This window comes from Taudactylus pleione, unplaced genomic scaffold (genome assembly GCF_031769625.1).
Source record: "Taudactylus pleione unplaced genomic scaffold, aTauple2 ptg000038l, whole genome shotgun sequence".
Classification (NCBI taxonomy): domain Eukaryota; kingdom Metazoa; phylum Chordata; class Amphibia; order Anura; family Myobatrachidae; genus Taudactylus; species Taudactylus pleione.
The window spans coordinates 544,817-569,113 of record NW_028284440.1 but is presented as its reverse complement, the minus strand read 5'-3'; the positions used below and the strand labels follow the sequence as shown (position 1 = coordinate 569,113).

The 24,297-nt window shown below is 45.8% G+C and overlaps 1 protein-coding gene across 1 annotated transcript; it reads left to right on the top strand.

Moving 5' to 3' along the window:
* Positions 1-10,541: 10,541 nt before the first annotated feature.
* Positions 10,542-12,440, top strand: LOC148538630 (E3 SUMO-protein ligase ZBED1-like). The gene has a single exon (XM_088452561.1). It carries the CDS (start codon positions 10,542-10,544, stop codon positions 12,438-12,440), a length of 1,899 nt encoding a protein of 632 aa, XP_088308687.1.
* Positions 12,441-24,297: the final 11,857 nt, after the last annotated feature.

Sequence of the window (24,297 nt, the reverse complement as noted above, 5' to 3'; positions counted from 1 at the left end):
TCATTATAATCCATGGATACCAAGACAAAAATCACATAGGTATGACAGATGCTGCTTCTGCTGATTACACAGACTGGTGATGTCACAATGTATTACCATGTCTGGCCATTATGAGGTCACATATGGATCATATACACTGAGCTGTTTGGCTTGTTTCTCACTTCTTGAAGGGAGCTGGAGGTAAGAAGTTTCCATTGCAAAATGGGATGTTGCGGAAGCAAATGCTGTAAAGACGATGATGATAATGATGGGGATTATGCTGCATCTGCCATAGCTCAGAATCTTGACATCTGCTCTAATGTCCAATCCATGGATCTCTCATTAGAAGAGGAAGCAGATATTCTGCGAAAAATCATCACCACCCCACCAATGTATAGCAAACGTAGGATCTACAAATACAAGAGCTATGCATTTAGGCCAAGTCTACCCAGTATACGTGAAGAGGAAGAGCCGGAGGAGCCTGTGGAAGAAAATCTTCCCAGTATAAGTGAAGAGGAAGAGCCGGAGGAGTCTATGGAAGAAAGTTCTAACAATGGAGAAGGAAACAACATTGGCTGTAAGAATGCTGATGACCCATATGTTTATATGTTGGTCAGCATTCTATCATGGATAATCGGAATCCACATCTATTTCTGGTTAAATTGCATATTCTAACCGGTCATGATAGCCAGAAAATGGATGGTCCCTGTCGCCCCAACTCCTCAAACATGGGTGGCGCCAATAAAGAAACAACTGGGCATGAACAATTTATACATACTGGGAGAAGCTGTATGCTGACATATGACAGCATGTGGTGCAAGACTATCGATGGTGGAAGAGGTAGAACGATGGTGAACCCCCATGCCCTATTTATGTATGGACTCTCTGCAGAGAGCAAGACATGAGTAGGAGTAAAACTAACTCCTGCCCACAGTGCTGTCATCAGAATTTCAAAAAGAGTAGGAAAACCAGGAGAAAGAAGAACATTTGTATATAATTAGCAATAAACCAATTTATAACAACAAAAAGTAAGTGTAAGTGTATGTGATGTATGCATGACATAATCCTGGCGCAAATGCTGGTGCAGACAGACACGCTTCCTGCAATTTTTGCAAATTTGTATTTACAAGCATATTTATTTAGTTAATGCATTTTACCATTTGGAAATTGTGACGCATAGGTGATCTAACTCCCCATAGTATTATACATTTATTGGTATTGATCAACATAAAACCGTAAAAAGTTGCTAATACTGTTTACAAGTTCTATTTCTTACTAAATGTAATTAAATCTTGTGTATCATAAGGTGCAATATACCCCCCCTACCTTACATTACTACGGATATCACAAGTCACCGCAGAGTTCTATGACCTGTATAATAGACTAGGCCGGCAACCCTGTACATCTATATGGTCGCTCATCAACATAGATGGGCTTTCCAAAGGCAAAATTTACAAATTTATCATCCGTAGGGTTTCAACTTCGAATTGAAGATGAAACCCTACGGATGATAAATATGCAAATTTTGAGTTTGGAAAGCCCATCTATGTTTTAAATCTAGCTAAATCAACATTTAGTAGATTTACCCCTTAGGGGCCTATTCATTATGTTAATTATTGGGGTTCGATAATTAACATCTTAACTCGCCACAAATTCAGGAGCAATTCATCATTGCTCCGGCGCGGTGACAGCTGATCCGAAAATCAGTGAATCTTTTCACTGTTCCTTTTGGAGCAGTGATGGGAGTGCGCATGTGCCACCTACAGATCACGCATGCGCTCAAGAGCCCCGACGTCCGGCAGAAGGAGACGGACAGAAGAGAAGGTATCCGAAAAGATCCCTCTTCACGACCCGGAACTCCTTCCCATAGGGAAGGATTAGGAATTGGAAGCATTCGCCACCTGAAGATGGCGAATGGTCCCGCACTCAAGCTTTGAAAGTATTATATTTTCAGAGCTTGATGAATTCTGTCCCCATACTAGTGTATGGGGACAGGGGGCCATTCCGAGAGAGAAAGGTAAAGAGAGATCTGTGATACTAGAGTATGGGTACAGCAGGCCATTCCGCTAGAGAAAGATAAGTATGAGATCCTTGTGATACTAGTGTATGGGGACAGCGGGCCATTCCGGGAGAGAAAGGTAAGCAGGAGATATGTGATACTAGTGTATGGCGACAGCAGGCCATTCTGCGAGAGAAAGGTAAGTAGAAGATATCTGTGATACAGTGGCATAACTAGGGTCTTCGAAGCCCAGGGCAAATTTAAGATCGGTGCGCCCCCCCTCCCCAACACCACCACCCATTTCAAGATGTTTAGCGTACCTTAGGCGTATGGTAAAAAAGGGTGTGGTCGAATACCCGAAGGGGCCTGGCTACTGAAAATAGTGCGTGGCAACATGACACGCCACCCATTTCTTGTCAGTCTGGGAACATTCTTTTGCATTCTATATGCACTTTAGCTATATAGTGGTTTCTCACAATGTGGAACCTCTGAAGAAATACATACTCACTGGCACGAAGGAGTCTTCAGGTGGTATTCAATATTCATGTAGGTCACATCATCCGGAAGATGCCTGTTTGTGTAGGAATATCAACAAGGTCATCATCATATGAGAGCGGTCCAACCAGACTCGTTCCCCCTGTGTAACTTCCTTCCCCCTGTGTCTCTCAGCCACACTATCATCTCACTGCATCATCTCTCAGCACACCATCACCTCCCTCCCTGTGTAATCTCTTCTTAGCCACACCATCGCCTCCCCCCACCTCGTCTCTCAACACACCATCAACTCCCCACTGAGCTGTCTCTCAGCACACCATCACCGCCCCCCTGCATCAATTCTCAGCACACCGTCACCTCCCCCTCCTGCGTCAACTCTCAGCACACCATCATCTCCCCCGCATCATCTCTCAGCACACCATCACCTCCAACTACCTATCTCTCGGCCAAACCATCACCCCCCTGTGTCGTCTCTTAGCACACCATCACCGCCCCCCCTGCGTCGTCTCTGTCACACGATCAGATCCAACCCTGCGTCGTCTCTCAGCACACCATCACCTCCCCCTCGCATTGTCTCTCAACACGCCATCACCTCCCATCGCACTGGTGATACTAGTGAATGGGGACAGCGGGCCATTCCAGGAGAGAAAGGTAAGCTGGAGATATCTGTGATACTAGTGTATGAGGACAGCGGGCCATTCCAGGAGAGAAAGGTAAGCAGGAAATATCTGTGATACTAGTGTATGGGGACAGCGGGCCATTCTGGGAGAGAAAGGTAAGCTGGAGATATCTGTGATACTAGTGTATGGGGACAGCAGGCCATTCCGGAAGAGAAAGGTAAGCTGGAGATATCTGTGATACTAGTGTATGGGGACAGCGGGCCATTCTGGGAGAGAAAGGTAAGCTGGAGATATCTGTGATACTAGTGTATGGAGACAGCGGGCCATTGCAGGAGAGAAAGGTAAGCTGGAGATATCTGTGATACTAGTGTATGGGGACAGTGGGCCATTCCGGGAGAGAAAGGTAAGCTGGAGTTATCTATGATACTAGTATATGGGGACAGCAGGCCATTCCAGGAGAGAAAGGTAAGTAGGAGATATCTGTGATACTAGTGTATGGGGACAGTGGGCAATTCTGCGAGAGAAAGGGAAGTAGGAGATATCTGTGATACAGTGGCGTTAACTAGGGTCTTCGGAGCCCAGGTCAAATTTAAGATCGGTGTGCATCCCCCACCCCCCAACACCACCACCCACTAAAAGATGTTTTGCGCACCTTAGGCGTGTAGTAAAAAAAAGGGTGTTGTCAAATGCAAGGGGCATGGCTATTGAAAATAGGGCGTGGCAAGATGACACTCCACCCATTTCTTGTCAGTCTGGGAACATTCCTGCGCATTCTATATGCACCTTACCTATACGGTGGTTTCTCACAATGTGGAACCTCTGAAGAAATACATCCTCACTGGCACGAAGGCGTCTTCAGTTGGTATTCAATATTCATGTAGGTCACATCATCCGGAAGATGCCTGTTTGTGTAGGAGTATCAACAAGGTCATCATCATATGACAGCGGTTCAACCAGACTCGTTCCCCCTGTGTAACTTCCTTCCCCCTGCATCTCTCAGCCACACTATTATCTCACTGCATCATCTCTTAGCACACCATCACCTTCCTCCCTGTGTAATCTCTTCTTAGCCACGCCATCGCCTCCCCCCACCTCATCTCTCAGCACACCATCAACTCCCCACCGAGTTATCACAGCACACCATCACCCCCACACGTCAACCCTCAGCACACCATCATCTCCCTCCCACGTCAACTCTCAGCCACACCATCACCTACTCCCCTGCGTCAACTCTCAGCACACCATCACCTCCCCCTTGCATTGTCTCTCAACACACCATCAGCTCCCCCCGCGTTGTCTCTCAACACAGTGACACATATACACATACACTGACAGATACACAGACATATTTACACATGACACATACACACTGACACATATACACACACACACTGACACATACACACACACTGAAAGCCTATACACACACACACACACTGAAAGCCTATACAGACACACATTTATTTCACACAAATGCAGCCAGTAGCTGCCCCCCCCCCACCTCCCTCGGCACCACACATAAAAAATTAAACCACCCCCTCCTTCCCCCACCAATAACTTATCTGTGCTGAGCAGAGACGGAGAGCGCCGGGGAGGTAAGAATTACACCTCACCCGCTGCAGACGGCAGCTGTAATTCAGGTCAGGAGGAAGATAGAGCTGTTCAAAAGGCTGCCTAGGAGGGGCTTTGCGCTTCCGCTGCAGCTCCCCCTACAGGAAGCCCAAACACTGTCGGCTTACCATGTACTAAATCTTAGATATCTAATTACATTTATTTCACAACATTAATAATACTGAATAAACCTTGAATATTACACTTTAATGCTAGTGAATCTTTCTATGTAAGTGTGCAGTGTGTGAGTATTGAGAAAAGACGCTAGTTAGCGTTGTGTGACTACGTGTTTGTGGAGTACACCATGGTACGTGTTTTGCAGGGTTGATCATATTATATGTTTTGGTGAAGGTCTGTATTTATATAATGAGGACCTTTAACATCTTTCTATTGTGTGGGAATCACACGACGCTAATAGCATCGCCGTATGTACTTATAAAAGTTATAATGGGCGAGATTCACTAAAATGGCGCTGGGCGGCCAGTCGCAAAATGGCGTCTCACTGCCATTCGCAAAATGGCATCGTGCAGATTTAATATTAAACTGATTCTAACAGATTCTGGGACTGATTCAGAGCCGCTCGTAAGCGGCCGGTCGTTCGCTCCGAGCGATGTTTGCCCAACTGCGCATGCGTACGGATCGTTATACGCATGCGCGAACCAGTCAGTGCGGCCGAAATTCGTTTGTTCGCTAAATAGCGAATGCCTGCTATTTTGAGTGACAGAATGAGGCGTATGTGGGTAGTAACAGGGGAAGGTGCTTGAAAACGGGGAGTGGAGATCCAGGCGTGCCTAAAGGTCAAAACGGGCGTTTTAAGGGTGTGCATAATTAATACAGCAGCGTCATTGACCACGTCACTGGGTTATTTTATAGCTAGAACTGCTCGCAAGATTGTGGTAGCAAAAACCAACCACAAGAATAGCGAGCAGTTCATACGCTGGTCGATGTACTCGATTAATCTAATAAATAGCGGACATGACGTAGGATGCGAGCGGCCAGGGGGCGTATTTTTCCAAAAAACGACCTTAAGTTTTGTTCACTCGTTCAGACCTAGAGGCGTGAACAGACCGCAAAGAGCGAACGGTTCATTTGAATAGCCACCCCTATTTTCTGGACGAGCAAGCGCTAATTGCGTCCGGCTCTGAATCAGGCCCTCTGTCTTAGCTAATTATCCAGCTTCGACAGATCATATATATTTATTGATTTATATATATATATATATATATGTGTGTGTGTGTACAAATGTAGAACCGAGGAGCGGTCATAGATCCAAGGAGCGGTCTGTCCGGACGGCAGCGGATGCAGGAGCAGGGCTTAAGGTAAGTATTGTGTTTGTATTTTAAAATGTATTTTTTTTTTAGAGGTGCTATCACTGGGGGTACTATTATAGGGGGCACTATTAATGGGACTTTACTATAGGGGGCATTACCACTGCGGGCACTACTACCGGGGCCACTACTATAGGGGGCATTACCACCGCAGGCACTACTACTGGGGGCACTACTATAGGAGCCACTACCACTGGGGGCACTACTAATGGAGCACTACTATAGGGGGTATTACCACTGCAGGCACTACTATAGGGGGCATTACCACTGGGGGCACTACTAATGGGGGGCATTACTAATAAGTAATTTACTACTGTGGCACTACTATAGGGGGCACAACTCCTGGGGGCTCTGTGTAGGGGGCACTACTACTGTTGGCATTGTATAAGGGACACTACTTCTGTGGGCATTGTGTATAAGGGGCACTAATTTGGACATTGTGTAAAAGGGGCGCTAGTGTCAATATGAGTAAGGGACTACTGTGTGGCGTAATTTGAATTGGGGACAATATATTATACATGGCAATACTGCGTGCGGCATAATGTGTGATAAAGGGCATTACTGCATGGGACAATGTGTTATGAAGGGCATTACTACATGTGGAATAATGTGTTATAAAGGGCATTACTGCGTGTGGCATAAGGTGCTATAAAGGGCACTACTGCGTGTGGCATAATGTATTATAAATGGCATTACTGCATGTGGCACAATGTGCTATAAAGGGACTACTGCATGTGGCATAATGTGTTATACAGGTCATTACTGCATGTGGCATAATGTGTTATAAAGGGGATTACTGCGTGTGGCATAAAGTGCTATACAGGGCATTACTGCATGTGGCACAATGTGTTATAAAGGGCATTACTATTAGATGTTGCCAATTGAAATTAATTGTGAACTTAAAGTTAGTATGGTGGCGGACAACAAAGAACGGACACTCCCATAGACACAAGCAGACCAAACACATCACCCGTTGGTGTTCAACTCTCCCCAAAAAGCACGCCCGGACGACCTGTGTCATTCCCGGTAGGGATGGGTTTGGCCTATCATTGAATCAGGAGAGCGCACCCATCTAATTTGTATAACTAAGAGCACACTACCCTTCTTTCCGCCAAAGCGAGGCAACTGAAAGCCGTAGCCCGCCACCAAACTAAACCCAACTCCACCATCACCTTAAACAATGCCTCCACAAAACAGAAGCAAACCTGCCCCTGTCAAAAAGGTCCCCATCAGACCCAACAAATGCACGTATTACTGTAGATCATGAGTGCATGATAAACCAAGGTCCCCATCAGACCTAACAAATGCACGTATCAGACCATAAATGCATGCTAAACCAAGGTCCCCATCAGACCTAACAAATGCACGTATCAGAACATTAGTGCATGATAAACCAAGGTCCCCATCAGACCTAACAACTGCACGTATTAGATCATGAGTGCATGATAAACCAAGGTCCCCATCAGACCTAACAACTGCACGTATTAGATCATGAGTGCATGATGAACCAACAACTCCGCCATCATGTCCATTCAAGTGCACGATCAACACCTTTAGGCCAACCAAACATTCACACCGTATTCATCAGACGCCCCTTCAATTCACGCCACAACATTCCTCTATCCATCCACAGACAAAACAACATAAAACAACAATAACGATGTTAGTGACAAATACAAACATGCTAACCACACTGGAGGTAAAAATAAAACCTACTAGGATCATTTCTACTTTTATGGGGAACTATTTGTTGCCTCCGTAGGAAAAAATAAAAATCCCTCCAAACCCCTGAAAGCGAGTAGTCTAAACACCTGGTTAGCATGCCGAAGCGCTAGCAAGCACCCTGCTCTGTTGCGCTGGTTGTGTCGCGCATCATAGACTCCGCGCTGCATAATACATCCTGCTAAAGCAGAGCAGCCGCCGAAACACGGAATGCACTATGAAACGCCATTGCAAACGCCAATTTGAGGAAATGAAATTCAAATTGGTCCACCCAGCTAACGTTACCCATTTTAGCAATGCAACCAAACTATTCAGAAAACCACCGCACCATCAATCTGGTCAGCAGAGGTCATAGCCGCAACAACACCTGCAGAGAAGGGAAAAGGGGGAACAGGCACAAAATCCATAGCCACATTCACAGATGTAGAAGGAGAAACCAAGGGCGCAGCACCAGGACGTAAAACGACGTAAAACCCCCTGCAAACCGAAAACATGCAAAAGCTGACCCGTCGGGGAGGGGGGCCAAAGTGTTCTGCAAGTGTGCAGATGACTGCACCGATGTGAACTGCGCTGCCAACATATTAAATTTTTTATTCGCCTGCTGACTGGTTGTGATGGAATAGTTATGCCTCATGTTCTGCTGCTTATACCCATGCTAATAAGACCAGTGTTTGATTTTTAAAAACTGTATTTTATGACCTTGACATAGGTTTTTATACGTATGCTTTTAATGTTTTTGTGTAATCGTATCTGTGTTTTACAGATATATTGTGGCAATAGATCCTATGAATTATTCATCTTTGTATTTTGAGTAAATTAATAGGTCTTAATTGCGAAATGTGCTAAAAATTATATTACCCAAACCAACAGCCGTTTACAAGTGCCCCTATTTTCTATAGTTGTGAGGTAATGGTACCTGGTGCACTACAGGTGCAGCATCACCTAGCAAAAGCGGCAGGGGAAGAAACACGTGAATTGCTTAAGCGCGCCCGCCGCACACGTAGTGCTAATGGCAGGGCGTAGGTGTGACCCAGTTTTAAGTGACCCCCACCAGTGGCAACCGAAGGATTTCTAGGGGGGGGGGTCCCAATGCTTGATTTTAGAGTGAGTGTGGCCAATCACTGAAGAAATAATAATTAGCACTAATCCCGCTTTCATATGTGTCATACAAAATATTTTCAGTGTGTATGAACTCCAGCATATACAGGACCAGCGATCACAATAAGCCATTAGATTCGGCAGTACGGCCATCCTGCCTGAGCTGAATATTTTTATTTCAGATGTGGGCACCATTGCAGATCATTGGAGCAAGTCCGGGGTTCTGGGGGAACTCAAAAGGATGTAGCACTGCCTTGGACATATATGTACATATTGAGCTCTATAGCAGTACATCCCCAACAGTGCATGTTTTCCAGATCTCCCTGTTGGTGTTACAGGTCACCCATCACTGGCTGACACATGTCAAAAGGTGGTGCTATGTAATCCGTGACATTGAGAAGAAGATGCGATACTAGCTAACCTGCAGTATTATTATATTATATTGTATAGCAGTCATCTGCTGCACCTGATCTACAGGGACATTCAAAGTCGCTCCCCTACTCTCCCAGGCCTAGAGCCCCTGAGTATCTGCCAGCAATAGCCGTTGGCCGCTGACCCCCGCCAGGGACAGCAGCGACCATGGACCCAGCACTATGCCCTGCAGCAGCAGCAGGAGGAGGTAGGGGTGACATACATTAGGGGCCGACGAGTGAACGGCAAGCAGATTCTCAGGCTGGTGTATGTGAGCGCACACAGAATCAGACTTGGCCGGGAGCGCACAATAAGTGATCCACCACCAGATGGAAACTGGAATGATCCAGCAGCTTGGTGGTCAGCTGAAACGGCTGGATAGCATAGTGCAGTCAGAGAACTCACACATAACCACTGCAGTCACTGATAATCTGCACCAGACTCACTGCTCAGTAGAGATAGCTACTGAGTTGCTGTCTCAACACAATGACTCAAATCATTTAGAAGTTCGGATGATTCGAGTCATTCAAAGTTTAGTGTGTCGAGACAGCCGTCAGTAGCTTCTCTCAGTCACACACACAGTCAGATGTTTTACATAACAGTGTGTCATAGTCACTCTGTCATTATTACCTTCACTGTAGTGACTCTGAGGCTTCAGGACTCAGGTGTATCATCATGGATATGATCCTGGCTGCCAGTGTTTTGTTCACTGTTGATCCTCTGTGCGCACTGCCTGCCCATGCTCTGCTGCGGCCTCCGGGTCACGCCGCTATCACGTCTGCAGGGTGTGCATGTGCACTGACCCGAGTCAGTGCACGTTATTCTGCCAATGCCGCCGCTTCTGCGGCGGCATTGACTCGAGAGACGAATCATCACAACACGCTGGGGCTGCAAGGGGCGGAGCTGACTCATGACTCACTCGGAGCCAGCAGCGCCCCTACATGGCATACTCACAGTGACACACCCCTTGGGAGTCAGTGAATTTAGTGTTGCTATTATAAGCCCATACCCGCCAAAACAAAATTAAAACAATTGCAAAGTAGCCAATTCGCTAAGCAAAACAAAGTAGCAAGGTTGTTTAGTCACACTGTTACTGAAAACAACCTTGCTACTTTGCTTAGCTACTTGGCTGTCAGCCTGTCACAGTGAATGTAGTGATCTGTACTGTCAGTCAGTCACTCATTCAGAGTCAGCAGTTGATTGTTAATTTCGCACACGCACTTGCGCAGTTGTTTAGTTTCACGCTGAGTGCAGTGAGTATACTGTACTATTATTATCATGGCGTTAAAAAGTCCGGTATGGGATTACTTTGTTCGCCCCTCAAAGGAAAAAGTTAAATGCAACATATGCTCATCCGTGTTGTCTGGCAAGGGGTCTTCCACTTCATATATGACAAGACATCTACGGGTTAAACATCCGACTATTAACCTAACAGAAAGTTGTTCAAGGCCATTGCAATTAGCAATTGAAATTCATGAAGAACATCCTTCAAATGAAGGTAACAACCAGCACGATAATTCATCAGCAGCTCCTCCTGAGCAGCTTGTTGTAGCATCTACTTCTTCAAATTCAAAACAAAGCAAAATCACTACATTTACAACTAAACCAATATCTGCCGCCAAACGTTCTAAAATAGATGAACAAGTTTTAAGGATGGTTGTTAAAGAGTACCATCCTTTCAATGTTGTTGAGAGTACTGAATTTAAGAAATTACTATCCATGCTTAACAAAAATTATGAACTACCAAGCAGAAAAACTTTATCCAATAGCTTATTAAATAAGTTTTATGATAATACATTGGAGGGAATTAAAAATGAGATTCAACACAATGCAATATACATAGCTCTCACTACAGATGGGTGGACTTCTTTGAAGAACGAAAATTATTTTGCTGTGACAGCACATTTTATTGATAAGGACTGCTGTCTGAAATCATACCTCCTATCGTCTTTCAAATTTATTGGCAAACACACTTCAGACAATATTGCCAGCGAGTTGGAAAGAATTACAAGGGAGTGGAACATACATGACAAAATTGTGGCGTGCACAACAGACAACGCGGCCAATATGGTCAAAGCTGTGCAGCTTTGCAATTGGTGGCATGTGCCATGTTTTGCACACATCTTGAACTTAGTTGTGCAAGCAAGTCTGGAAACACTAGGTGGAATAAGGGCAAAAGTGAAGTCTACAGAGGAATATTTCAAACGAAGTCCACAGGCTAGTGATAAGTTGCACAGCATACAAAGGCAGATGGGATATCCCGTTTTAACATTAAAACAAGATTGTCCAACACGTTGGAATTCTACATTTGAAATGTTACAGAGGATTTCAAAAATAAAAGAGCCTCTTCAAAGTGCCTTAGCTATATTGAATCCCGATTCAGTTCAACGTTTGACAAATGAAGACTGGTATGTTATTGAAAAGTCATCTGAAATCCTTGGGTGCTTTGAAGAGGTCACCAGGGAAATCAGTAGTGAGCACAATGTTACGTTGTCTAAAGTTGTCCTACTTAGCAAAGGCTTGCTAAGCCACTGTCTCCGGCTGAAGAACACTGTCTTTGATAGCGAAACTGTCCTTGCTCTAGTTACCAAACTTACAGAGGAAGTGTCGGACCGTCTACTAAAAAATTATCGGGATCTGACCATCGTATGGAAATCGACTTTGCTGGATCCTAAATTCAGAGAACATGGATTCTCCAAAGATGACCATCGCTTTAAAGAGACCAAAGAAACCGTCATTAATAAATGTTGCGCAATACGTGGACGAAATGAATACCAAGAGCCTAGGCCACCAATAGCTCAATGTATTCTGCCGGCCACAGAAGATCTTGGAACTTCCACACCTTCCAGCTCTGTATGGGAAGATTTTGACATGTCTGTAGGAGGCCTAGTCCAAACTCATGCAGAGAATTCTCGAGCAGCAAGCATTATCGAGTTCGATAAATTCATGAGGATGCCCCTTTTGCCCAGGGTAGACAACCCGCTACTTTTGTGGAAAGAAAGAGTGATTTTTCCGACTCTTTTTGACCTGATGAAACGACGCCTCTGCATAATGGCTACTTCTGTACCATGTGAGCGCATCTTTTCAAAGCAGGGACAAACTGTAACAGAAAGGCGTACTCGACTCTCAAGTGAAAAAGTTTCAAAAATAATGTTTTTGAATTTCAATTTAAAGTAAATTATTTGATCACAATGTGAAATAACATTCCGTTTAATAACAAGTTTTCTCTCAGAAAGATACGTGTGCGCTGTATTTTCTTAATCTTAATACATTTGTAGTATTGTGATTTATTTATAATATAGACCTGAAATGAGAAAGAAATGCTATATTAAGTATGCTAGTTAACATGATGTTGCTGGTACTACTTATAATAATCCATACTATGCAGAGGATGTAGTCAGCATACTGACTTTCGGGATGCTGGGCAGTCGAGATCCCGGCGCTGAAATGCTGAAACCACTCACAATGCCACCAGAATTCAGACTGTTGGCATCCCGAATGTAAGAATGTCGGGGCTGGTTAGGGTTACGCTGTGGGGTGGAGTATTAGGGTTAGGCACTAAGAGGGGACGTGTGTAATGTGCAGAGTGTGTGCTTAGCTTCCTACAGGCGTGCACATGTGGCTGCAGCTCTGTCATATGCATGTTCTTGTGTGCACTGGTAATGCAACAAATCGATATGTGTGTGGTCAGTGGGCCTGATTCACTACGGAACGCAACTGCAATAGCGATTACGCACGCAGTTTAACTGCGATAGTATGCTAATCCATTGCGATCATAATGCCATTAGTTGCACTACATAAGGACACCCACCTTACCTTACACACATCCGTAATGTTTAGCAAGACTGCAAAACCATCGGTAACACCGAGTACCATCGCAGCCTCACGCACACTTGCACAGGCTCTGACCTTGAACTAGTCTAAGTCTACAGCGCAGGTCAGTGGGAAAATGGCGTGGCAGCCATTTTCCCGGTGATTTCCCTACTGTGCTTGCGGAAAATGCCGGGAAAAATGGCAGTGGCGGCAGGCATCTTGTGTAGCACTGCTCCAGCCGACGTGGGGCTTCGGAGAGGTAAGTATTAAAAAGTATGTGTGCAGGGTGTGCAGTGTTGGCCTACCCTGGACACAGGCACCCGTGTGCACCGCACACCCTGCACCCATTATAAATACGCCCCTGCTCCATCCCTCCTTCCTTTTGCGCTGTCCCAGAGCCGGATTAAGGGTCTGATTCAGCAGCGGACGCTAATGCAATCTCAGCTGCGATTCCACATGCGATATGCTGCTGCGAAAATATACTAATGCTTCCAAAGCTTACCCGAGCATAGGGACGCTCACTGCTGCCTTCCCATATCCGCCCAATGATGAGCAACAGCGTAAACATCGGTACCAGCACTTAAAATGGTGAGACACGTCTGCGTTTTTCTAACCAACCCCATTACCACCCCCAAACGCTGACTACCTGTCACTCTCTTCACGAATGGTTCTTACTTATTAATGTAATCGCAATGCAATTGCTGCCCGTGCGCAGTGCAGTGTTCACACAGGCGCAATAGCTAACAAACGCTCATCTGCGAAAATATCGACATTGTGTCTGCTATGGGGAATTTCTAGAGAGGAGGGGGCCCGTGTGCAGTCTCCGACACGGGCCCCCTTCTCTCCGTCCGTGGGTCTGACTGCACCCTGAGCGGTGCGCGGCCAGCGCCACACTTACATTCTGGGCACTAGAGTGTGCCCAGAGTCTTTAGCACATGTGCAGGTCACTGGGATAATGGCCGCGGTGGCCATTTACCCTGTACTGTGCATGCGCAAACGGCGGGAAAATGGCAGCGGCGGCAATTTTCCAGCTGTTTTTACAGGCGCAGACTATGGAGCCGACATGGGACTCCGGAGAGGTAAGCTTTATGGGTGCAGGGTGTGCGGTGCAGAACCCCACTGGACCCAGGGGCCATGTGCCCCGCACACCCTGCACCCATTATAAATACGCCCCTGCGCCTGCTACTGAATCAGGCCCTAAGACCCCACACGGCCTTAGGCAAAATACAGCCTCACGCCCCATATTAATGTATACTGTATATAAATACATAGGGGTATATTTACTAAGAATCGTGTCTGGCCCCGTATTAAACACGCTGGGTATTGCATGGACACCAGTGAGTTTGTTTCAAACAAACTCACAAATTTACTAAGAATCGTGTTTGACAGAATGATATTTGTCAATGGTGTATGCAATCATGTAGCAAATGTGTGTATTCAGTCGTATTTGGGGGTAAATTTACTATTGCTCGATTTGAGGAGTGATTTAGCACTTCTCAAATCGACTCAAATCGCATGCAGTGAAAAACGTTTTTTCACTGCATTTACCATTAGTCGATTTGTTTTGTGATTTGCAAAACAAATTCGATTTGAGTCGGTTTTGAAGAGTGATTTGCTGTTCAATTTGGCAAGTTCATGTCCAAATCGAAAAGCAAATCACCCTTCAAATCCCCGACACAACGAACTGCTTCATGCTTTCACTTTCAGCATGAGCAGTTCGTTGACACACAGATACATGCAGACATCAGTGAGATGCCTGCATGTATCTATCACTGGGCCTCCCAGCCACAGCATCAGCCCTGACCGTTAGTCAGCCCAGGCCAGAGATCCCTGGGGAGTTGGAGACCCCTTCAAAAAAAGGGGTCTCCCACACCAGGGCACCCCTAGCCTGGGCTGATAGCTCGGGGCTATCCCCACCACCCCTGGGCGGTGGGTGGCGGGTTGATTGTGACAGTGTGGTGTAAAAATAGATATAAATAAACATTGTCTTTCCAGTAGAACTGCAGGTCCCAGCAAGCCTCCCCTGCATGCTGGTATTTAGAGAACACAAGTACCAGCATGCAGGGCATTAAGGGCACACTGGGACTTGTAGTTCACCTGCAAAGAAATGTCCCAAGAAACCCACCTTACAAAGTATAACTTTAATACATACATACACACACTCACACAATACTCACCTATCTTACCTCCATTGGTCCCCTTCTCCAGTTGGCATCCAAGGGTTAAAATAAAATAAAAAATAACCCGACCCTCGCATTAAGGAGTAATCAGTCTAACCAGACGGATTACTCCTTCCCGAATGATGCACACAGACCCTTCATCCTTTGAAGCTCCGTGTCTGTGCGTTCATTGGCTGAGAGAGGTCAGGCCCCGCCTTTCAGCCAATGAACAGCTCCTCCATTGTACTCAATGGTGGGAGCCGCAGAATAAACTTTAGTGCCCTGGAGAGGGAGACCCCTTTTTTGAAGGGGTCTCCAACTCCCCAGGGATCCCTGGCCGAGACTGACTAACGGTCAGGGCTGATGCTGCGGCTGGGGGGCCCGGTGATAGATGTCCCCTAGCTGTGGCATCAGCCCCCCATTAGAAAGGGTCCAGGGCTGGTTCTGGATCTTACAGGGAGACCCTACGCAATCCAGAACCAGCTCGGCTTCCCATAGCCCTGTGCTGGTTGTACTAAGTACAGGGAGACCCTACATCATTTTTTTCCCTGTACTTAGTCAACCAGAACAGGGTTGGCAAAGTCTGGGGCTGGTTGTGTGTTGGGGACTGACCTCACGTTTTTTTTCTTTCTTAACTCTTAAGACGCTTTTTACAGTGAGATACATGCAGGCATCTCACTGATGTCGGCATGTATCTGTGTGAATCCGACCTGCTAATGCTCAAATCAAAAGCATAAATCAGGTCTATTGTATTGGGAATTTGAAGAGCGATTTGAAGTCCGATTTTGAGGACGATTTCAAATCGAATGATAGTAAATAAGGGTTTGTGTGTTAGGCTATATAAAAGTACCAATGTTTTTCCGATGGTCGATTTGAGGGTGATTTGAGTCCAAAGTCTATTTGAAGTCCGATTTTACATGCGATTTGGCCTTTAGTAAATACTCAAAACCAAAATCGAATCCAAATCAAATGAAAATCGCACCTCAAATCACTCAAAATGCAAAATCGACCTTTAGTAAATTTACCCCTTGGACTGAATACAAAAGAGCTGCCTGTTAGCTGCGTGTTTAACAGAAATGCAGAAGTGCATGAAGGGCCCACCTTGGGGAATGCAGTGGTAGGGGCCCATGCTCAAAGGGTGTGGTCATCCACAAGAGGGGTTGTGGAAAGCAACCACAGATGATTGCCTAACCATGAGGCAAATCTTGGGTGTAGTTTCTCTAGATGGGAACCAAGCCCCCATGTTGATCAGTGGTCCTGCTCCTCCAGGTAACTGACTGTCTAATAGAATAACAATCTATAATTTGAGGTCTGGAACCTCACAACTAGAAAAGGGGGTTGGACCCATAGGCAGTGGGGACCATCAGGGATTTCTCCGCACCCCTGTGGTCCAGAGCGACCCAGCTCTTATTTGAAGAGCTGTCCTTTGAGGGGTTTTTTATCAGTTTATAATTGCATTTTTTATCAAGTTTACACCCAAAATAACAGAATACATTTGAGACAAGACAAATGTGCAGTTTCATAATAAACAATACAAAAGGACTGGCATGAATGAAGACAGCAATAAAAGGAAATAACATTAAATATACAATATCAAAGACAGTACAAAAAGACAATTTGAAAAAGTTTTACGCATATCCAGTCAGTGGCCTAGTGTGGTGAAGGATAAGTACAGAATATATTAAAGAAACAAAAAATAAAGTAGAGAACAAGGTCAAAAACGAGCAGGTAACAGCTTTATAATACACTGTGCAGGTAGTCCACAGATACAAAACCCCTAATAGTATAATATCAACGAGTTGGGTGCCTGAAGGAGCCTTCTAGGCCCACGCAATGAGAAATAAAAATAACAGGATAGGTAACAGCAAAGTAAGGAGAAATTCCAGCCTACACATAGGGTCAATATAGCTCTTTATGAAAATAAGGATAAACGAAATTGGAAAGGCCACAATTCCCAATACCAGACCCGGCAACATAGACTCACCTCAAAGAAACATTTGTGAAGTGGTCCAAAACAGACCAACAAGAATAAAACAGAAATAAATAATATATCAGCTGGGGGGGTATGGAGTGCGTACCGGGTGTAACCAGAACTGGTGACGCCTTTGCTTAGTTGCAGCCCATACACAAAGGGTGGTATGATGCTGACATTGTAGAATCAATGGCAGCAATGATTGTGATCCATTTCCATCCAATCAGACACATTGAATATCGATTTATGATCAGGGTCAGATTAACAATGACGCGGGTGGGTCTCCACATCATTCAAAAATAATAATACTAATTCAACTTACACAAGTCAGTTTATTGAGCGATTTGGATTTGACTTGGATCTTTCCACCAAGTTCGCATCTCAAAATGAGGAAAAACATAATCTTTGTCAAAGGGGCAGGGCCGGATTAACAATGGGGCGGGTGGAGCTACAGCTCCAGGCCTCCCTTTGAAAATAGGCCCACAGCATACACAGGCTCTAGTGCAGACGGTAAAAAAATATAAAAAAAATTTCTATCATCAGCAACGGCCCCGTTCACTGCCCAGCTCCATTACCTCCTGGCCGACGTTTAACAAAATCACGGTCTCACACAATCCCTTGGCCCTCTCCTCTCCGCTGGTAGACTGGCACACCGAAGCCCCACCCACCTCTGACCTGTGGAAGCTCCGCCCCCGAGGCAACCATAGCTCCGCCCCCTCATAATCGTCCTGCTCTGAAGCTGTGTCAACCAGTCGGACTAGCTCAGGAGGGGAAGTAACAGGCAAGCACATCCAGGTTATCTTTCCACAGGACAGTGTAATGTCTGGCCACTGTGTATTTATGTGTCTATTTGTGAGTGTGTGTGTGCGTATGATTATATATATTTATTGATATATATATATATATATATATAAATGTATATGTGTGTGTATAAATGTAGAACCGAGGAGCAGTCATAGATCCAAAGAGCGGTCTGACCGGACGGCAGCTGATGCAGGAGCAGGGCTTAAGGTAAGTATTGTGTTTGTATTTTAAAATGTATTTTTTTTAGAGGCACTATCACTGGGGGTACTATTATAGGGGCCACTACCACTGGGGGCACTACTAATGGGACTCTACTACAGGGGGGCATTACCACTGTGGGCACTACTATAGGGGCCACTACCACTGGGGGCACTACTGTAGGGGGCATTACTAATGGGGGCACTACTATAAGGGGCATTACCAATGGGGGCATTACCACTGCAGGCACTACTACTGGGGGCACTGCTATAGGTTCCACCACCACTGGGGGCACTACTAATGGAGCACTACTATAGGAGGTATTACCACTGCAGGCACTACTATAGGGGGCATTACCACTGGGGTTACTACTATAGTGGACATTACCACTGGGGGCACTACTAATGGGGGCATTACCACTGGTGGCATTACTAATAGGGCATTTACTACTGGGGGCACTACTATAGGGGGTATTGCATAGGGGGCAACACTCCCGGGGGCTCTGTGTAGGGGGCACTACTGCTGTTTTCATTGTATAAGGGACACTATTTCTGTGGGCATTGTGTATAAGAGGCACTGATTTGGGCATTGTGTGAAAGGGGCGCTAGTGTGTGTCATAACATGAGCAAGGGACTACTGTGTGGCGTAATTTGAATTTGGGACAATATATAATACACGGCATTACTGCGTGCGGCATAATGTGTGATAAAGGGCATTACTGCATGTGACATAATGTGTTATGAAGGGCATTACTACGTGTGGAATAATGTGTTATAAAGGGCATTACTGCGTGTGGCATAATGTGTTATACAGGGCATTACTGCATGTGGCATAATGTGTTATACAGGTAGCGTTCTCGCTAGGCTGTTTTAGCGGGGCGCGGCGCCCTGCCCTCCTTCTGCAGGGCAAAAAGCACCCTGCCCTCCAGGAGGAGGCTAAAAAGCCCCCTGCCCTCACAGCCTGCGGGTGCCATCCTCACCCGCGAGACGCAGTGTCCCGCGGGTGGAGAAACGTGCGGTGACCCGGTCACCGCCAGAGAATAGACGCCGGGTGCATGCGCCCGGCATCTATTCTCCCTTTGTGCAGCGCTTGGGGGCTGCCCGGCGTGTCCGTAAGTGCCGGGCACGCCCCCAAGTATGACGAAAAGGGGACACGTCTCATAGACACGCCCCCTTTTCATGACCACGCCCCCTTTTCAAACGCGCGCGCACAAGGTTGCCCTGACTAGCTCCGGCGCCCTGCCTGCCGCCGGAGCTAGAGTGAACACTATACAGGGTATTACTGCATGTGGCATAATGTGTTATACAGGGCATTACTGCGTGTAGCACAATGTGTTATAAAGGGCATTACTGTGTGTGGCATAATGTGTTATAAAGGCAATTTGTTATAAAGAGCATTACTGCGTGTGGCATAATGTGTTATACAGGGCATTATGGCGTTAGGCACAATGTGTTATAAAGGGCATTACAGCGTGTGGCACAATGTTTTATAAAGGGCATTACGGCGTGTGGCATAGTGTGTTATACAGGGCATTACTGCGTGTGACATAATGTGTTATACAGGGTATTACTGCATGTGGTAAAATGTGTTATACAGGGCATTACTGCGTGTGGCACAATGTGTTATAAAGGGCATTACTGCGTGTGGCACAATGTGTTATAAACGGCATTACTGCGTGTGGCATAATGTGTTATAAAGGGCATTACTGCGTGTGGCACAATGTGTTATATAGGGCATTACTGTGTGTGGCCCAATGTGTTATAAAGGGCATTACTGCATGTGGCACAATGTGTTATAAAGGGCATTACTCCGTGTGGCATAATGTGTTACACAGGGCATTACTGCGTGAGGCATAATGTGTTATAAAGGGCATTACTGCATGTGGCACAATGTGTTATACAGGGCATTACTGCGTGTGGCACAATGTGTTATATAGGGCATTACTGTGTGTGGCACAATGTGTTATAAAGGGCATTACTGCATGTTGCATAATGTGTTATAAAGGGCATTACTGCGTGTGCCAATTATTCGCTGTGAGGGGAGAGCTTGGGGGAAGCCCAGCACCTCCATAAGTGCTGGGCTTGCCCCAATGTGTGATGATGGGGAGCTCCGCAAGGACACGCCCCCTTTCTGGAAGCGCACACGCCTCCGGTATGTGCAGAGGAACACCATCTATAAAATAGCCCCCCTATTTTATAGATGGTGTTCCTCTGCACATACCGGAGGCGTGTGCGCTTCCAGAAAGGGGGTGTGTCTGGGAACTTTCACCCTCTGGGAACTTTCACCCTCAGCTCCACAATATCTAGAACCGGCCCTGAATAGAGCCTACGATTGCCATTGGAGAATCTACTGTATATGTATATATAATTTTTTTTTATTATTTTTATTTTAGTGGTGTTTGGAGGGATGGACAGAGAGGGTTTCCATTCCAACATCGGTAAAGTGTGAACACATCTCTATAAAATATTGTATGTAACCAGTGATGTGTAAAACATTTTTTATTGAAAGAATTTTGATAGATGTAAAATTACTTTTTAAACACCGAATTGGTTGCTTTTGTCACAGTAAGGTGTTCATCTGGTAAGAGGAGGTGCCTACAGGAACTATCCCATCATCAAGCTTACTTTGTTTGTATAAAGGGTAGTGTATTAGTTTCTGAGATACCATTTGCCATCATTCTCTGAAAAATTCACTTTCACCAACATCTAATGGAATAACAATATCATTAAGTGTGTATGTATGTATGTATGTATGTATGTATGTATGTATATATATATATATATATATATATATATATATATGCACAGACACACAGAGATATTACCTCTGCCTGTGAAGCTGTGAAGAGAGAGGACGATGTAGCAGTCGGATGCGCGGCACTTTGGACGGCTGGTATAAAACACAGTAAAATCCGTTTATGTAATCGACGTTTAAGAACTTGTATTAGTCCTTACGTTAATCCTGATGAAAATGAAGTTCTGAAATGTTGAATACATAAAAGGATTTTAGTCTGTTTTATACCAGCCATCCAAAGTGCCCCATTTGACTGTTTATCGCACATTTTTGCTTGCACCTTCCTGAGGGTGCGAGCAGAGATGCCGGAGCCGGCAGCTACCGCGCCTGAACAGAGCAATTCAATTGCTCCGTCGGGCGCCCTAAATAAAATAGCCACTTTTAAAAAAATTGAAATCGCGCTCAGTGTGTACGGGTTATTGGACATGTATCAATTATCATATATTGTGTACCCAGCATAAGAAGTCAGTTAATGAATGTGTCCATTTACTGCAGTGGCTAGGGTTGCGGGATGTACCCTTATAGAAATATGCCAATAACTTGTTTGGATTTGTTTTCTTTTCTTTTTTTAATCTAAACTATTCTAGCACTCAAAGAAAGGCAGCAAAACACAGTACATCATTTCACAAGGTTGAAGGTAGGCCCAGCTATACCCTCCATGGAACTAATCACACCCACAGCCCTACGTAAACCACACTGATCACGACCTTACATTATCAGTCTGCAGCACTTGTCACACTCACTGCATCGGCGCACAATAGGCCCTTCATAAATTTCAGCTCCAGGCCCATGTGGACATTAATCTGGCACTGACCCCCAGGCTGGTGTGTGTGAGCGCACACAGAGTCAGATTTGGCCGGGAGTGCACAATAAGTGATCCACCACCAGATGGAAACTGGAATGATCCAGCAGCTTGGTGGTCAGCTGAAACGGCTGGATAGCATAGTGCAGTCAGAGAACTCACACATAACCACTGCAGTCACTGATAATCTGCACCAGACTCTCAACACAGCACCCGGCTCAGGCCTCCCCTCAGCAGCAGGGAAACAGCCACCGTGATCCCTCCTCCTGTGTGACTGACGCTCCATTCATGCCATCCGGGCCAGCATGGGACCCAGCTCAGTGGAGGCAAAGAGGAGGAGCCATGGGTGATTATGGGAAGGGACTGCCTCCTCACTCTTTGTTATTGCTCGGGCTCCATCCCAGGGCCGAATTAAGAGAGGATGGGGCCCGTGTGCATTCCCCATCTGGGGCCCCCTCCTCTCTCCTTGATGCCGCCTGCGCACTGACAGCAGCAGTAGACTCCGGGAACTAGTCTAAGTCTACTGCACAGGTCAGTGGGAAAATGGCCGCGGTGGCAATTTACCCTGCACTGCGCATGAGCAAAAGGCGTGAAAATGGCAGCAGCGGCCATTTTCCAGCTGTTTTTACAGGCGCAGACTATGGAGCCGACATGGGACTCCGGAGAGGTATGTTTTATGGGTGCAGGGTGTGCGGTGCAAAACCCCCCTGACCCGCACACCCTGCACCCATTATAAATACGCCCCTGCGTCTGCTACTGAATCAGGCCCTAAGACCCCACACTATACTGTATATAAATACATAGGGGTATATTTACTAAGAATCGTGTCTGGCCCCGTATTAAACACGCTGGGTATTGCATGGACACCAGTGAGTTTGTTTCAAACAAACTCACAAATTTACTAAGAATCGTGTTTGACAGAATGATATTTGTCGATGGTGTATGCAATCATGTAGCAAATGTGTGTATTCAGTCGTATTTGGGGGTAAATTTACTATTGCTCGATTTGCAGGTCGAGTTAAAGAGTGATTTAGAACTTCTCAAATCGACTCAAATCGCATGCAGTGAAAAACTTTTTCTCACTGCATTTACTATTAGTTGATTTGCAAAACAAATTCGATTTGAGTCGGTTTTGAAGAGTTATTTGCTGTTCGATTTGGCAAGTTCATATCCAAATCGAACTGCAAATCACCCTTCAAATTTCTGACACAACGAACTGCTTCATGCTTTCACTTTCAGCATGAGCAGTTCGTTGACACACAGATACATGCAGACATCAGTGAGATGCCTGCATGTATCTATCACCGGGCCCCCCAGCCGCAGCATCAGCCCTGACCGTTAGTCAGCCCAGGCCAGGGATCCCTGGGGAGTTGGAGACCCCTTCAAAAAAAGGGGTCTCCCACACCAGGGCACCCCTAGCCTGGGCTGATAGCTCAGGGCTATCCCCACCACCTCTGGGCGGTGGGTGGCGGGTTGATTGTGACAGTGTGGTGTAAAAATAGATATAAATAAACATTGTCTTTCCAGTAGAACTGCAGGTCCCAGCAAGCCTCCCCTGCATGGTGGTACTTGGAGAACCACAAGTACCAGCATGCGGGGTATTAAGGGCACTCTGGGACTTGTAGTTCACCTATAAAGAAATGTCCCAAGAAACACACGCACCTTACAAAGTATAACTTTAATACATACATACACACACTCACACAATACTCACCTATCTTACCTCCATTAGTCCCCTTCTCCAGTAGGCATCCAAGGGTTAAAATAAAAAAACGATAACCCGACCCTCGCATTAAGGAGTAATCAGTCTAACCAGACGGATTACTCCTTACCGAATGATGCGCACAGACGTGGCTTCATCCTTTGAAGCTCTGTGTCTGTGCGTTCATTGGCTGGTACTCAATGGTGGGAGCCGCAGGATAAACTTTAGTGCCCTTTTTGAAGGGGTCTCCAACTCCCCAGGGATCCCTGGCCGGGGCTGACAAACGGTCAGGGCTGATGCTGCGGCTGGGGGGCACGGTGATAGGGGTCCCCTGGCTGTGGCATCAGCCCATTAGAAAGGGTCCAGGGCTCTTTCTGGATCTTACAGGGAGACCCTACGCAAATTTTTCCCTGTAAATCCAGAACCAGCTCTGCTTCCCATAGCCCTGTGCTGGTTGTACTAAGTAAAGGGAGACCCTACGTCATTTTTTCCCTGTACTTAGTCAACCAGAACAGGGTTGGCAAAGTCCTGGGCTGGTTGTGTTTTGGGGGGTGACTTCACGTTTTTTTTTTCTTAATTTAACTCTTTAGACGCTTTTTACAGTGAGATACATGCAGGCATCTCACTGATGTCTGCATGTATCTGTGTGAATCCGACCTGCTCATGCTCAAATCGAAAGCATAAAGCAGTTCTATTGTAATGGGGATTTGAAGACTGATTTGAAGTCCGATTTTGAGGACGATTTCAAAACGAATGATAGTAAATAAGGGTTTTGTGTTAGGCTAAGTACC

Coding starts and splice junctions, on each gene's coding strand:
- LOC148538630 (XM_088452561.1), top strand. CDS start 10,542: ATGGCGTTAAAAAGTCCGGTATGGGATTACTTTGTTCGCCCCTCAAAG.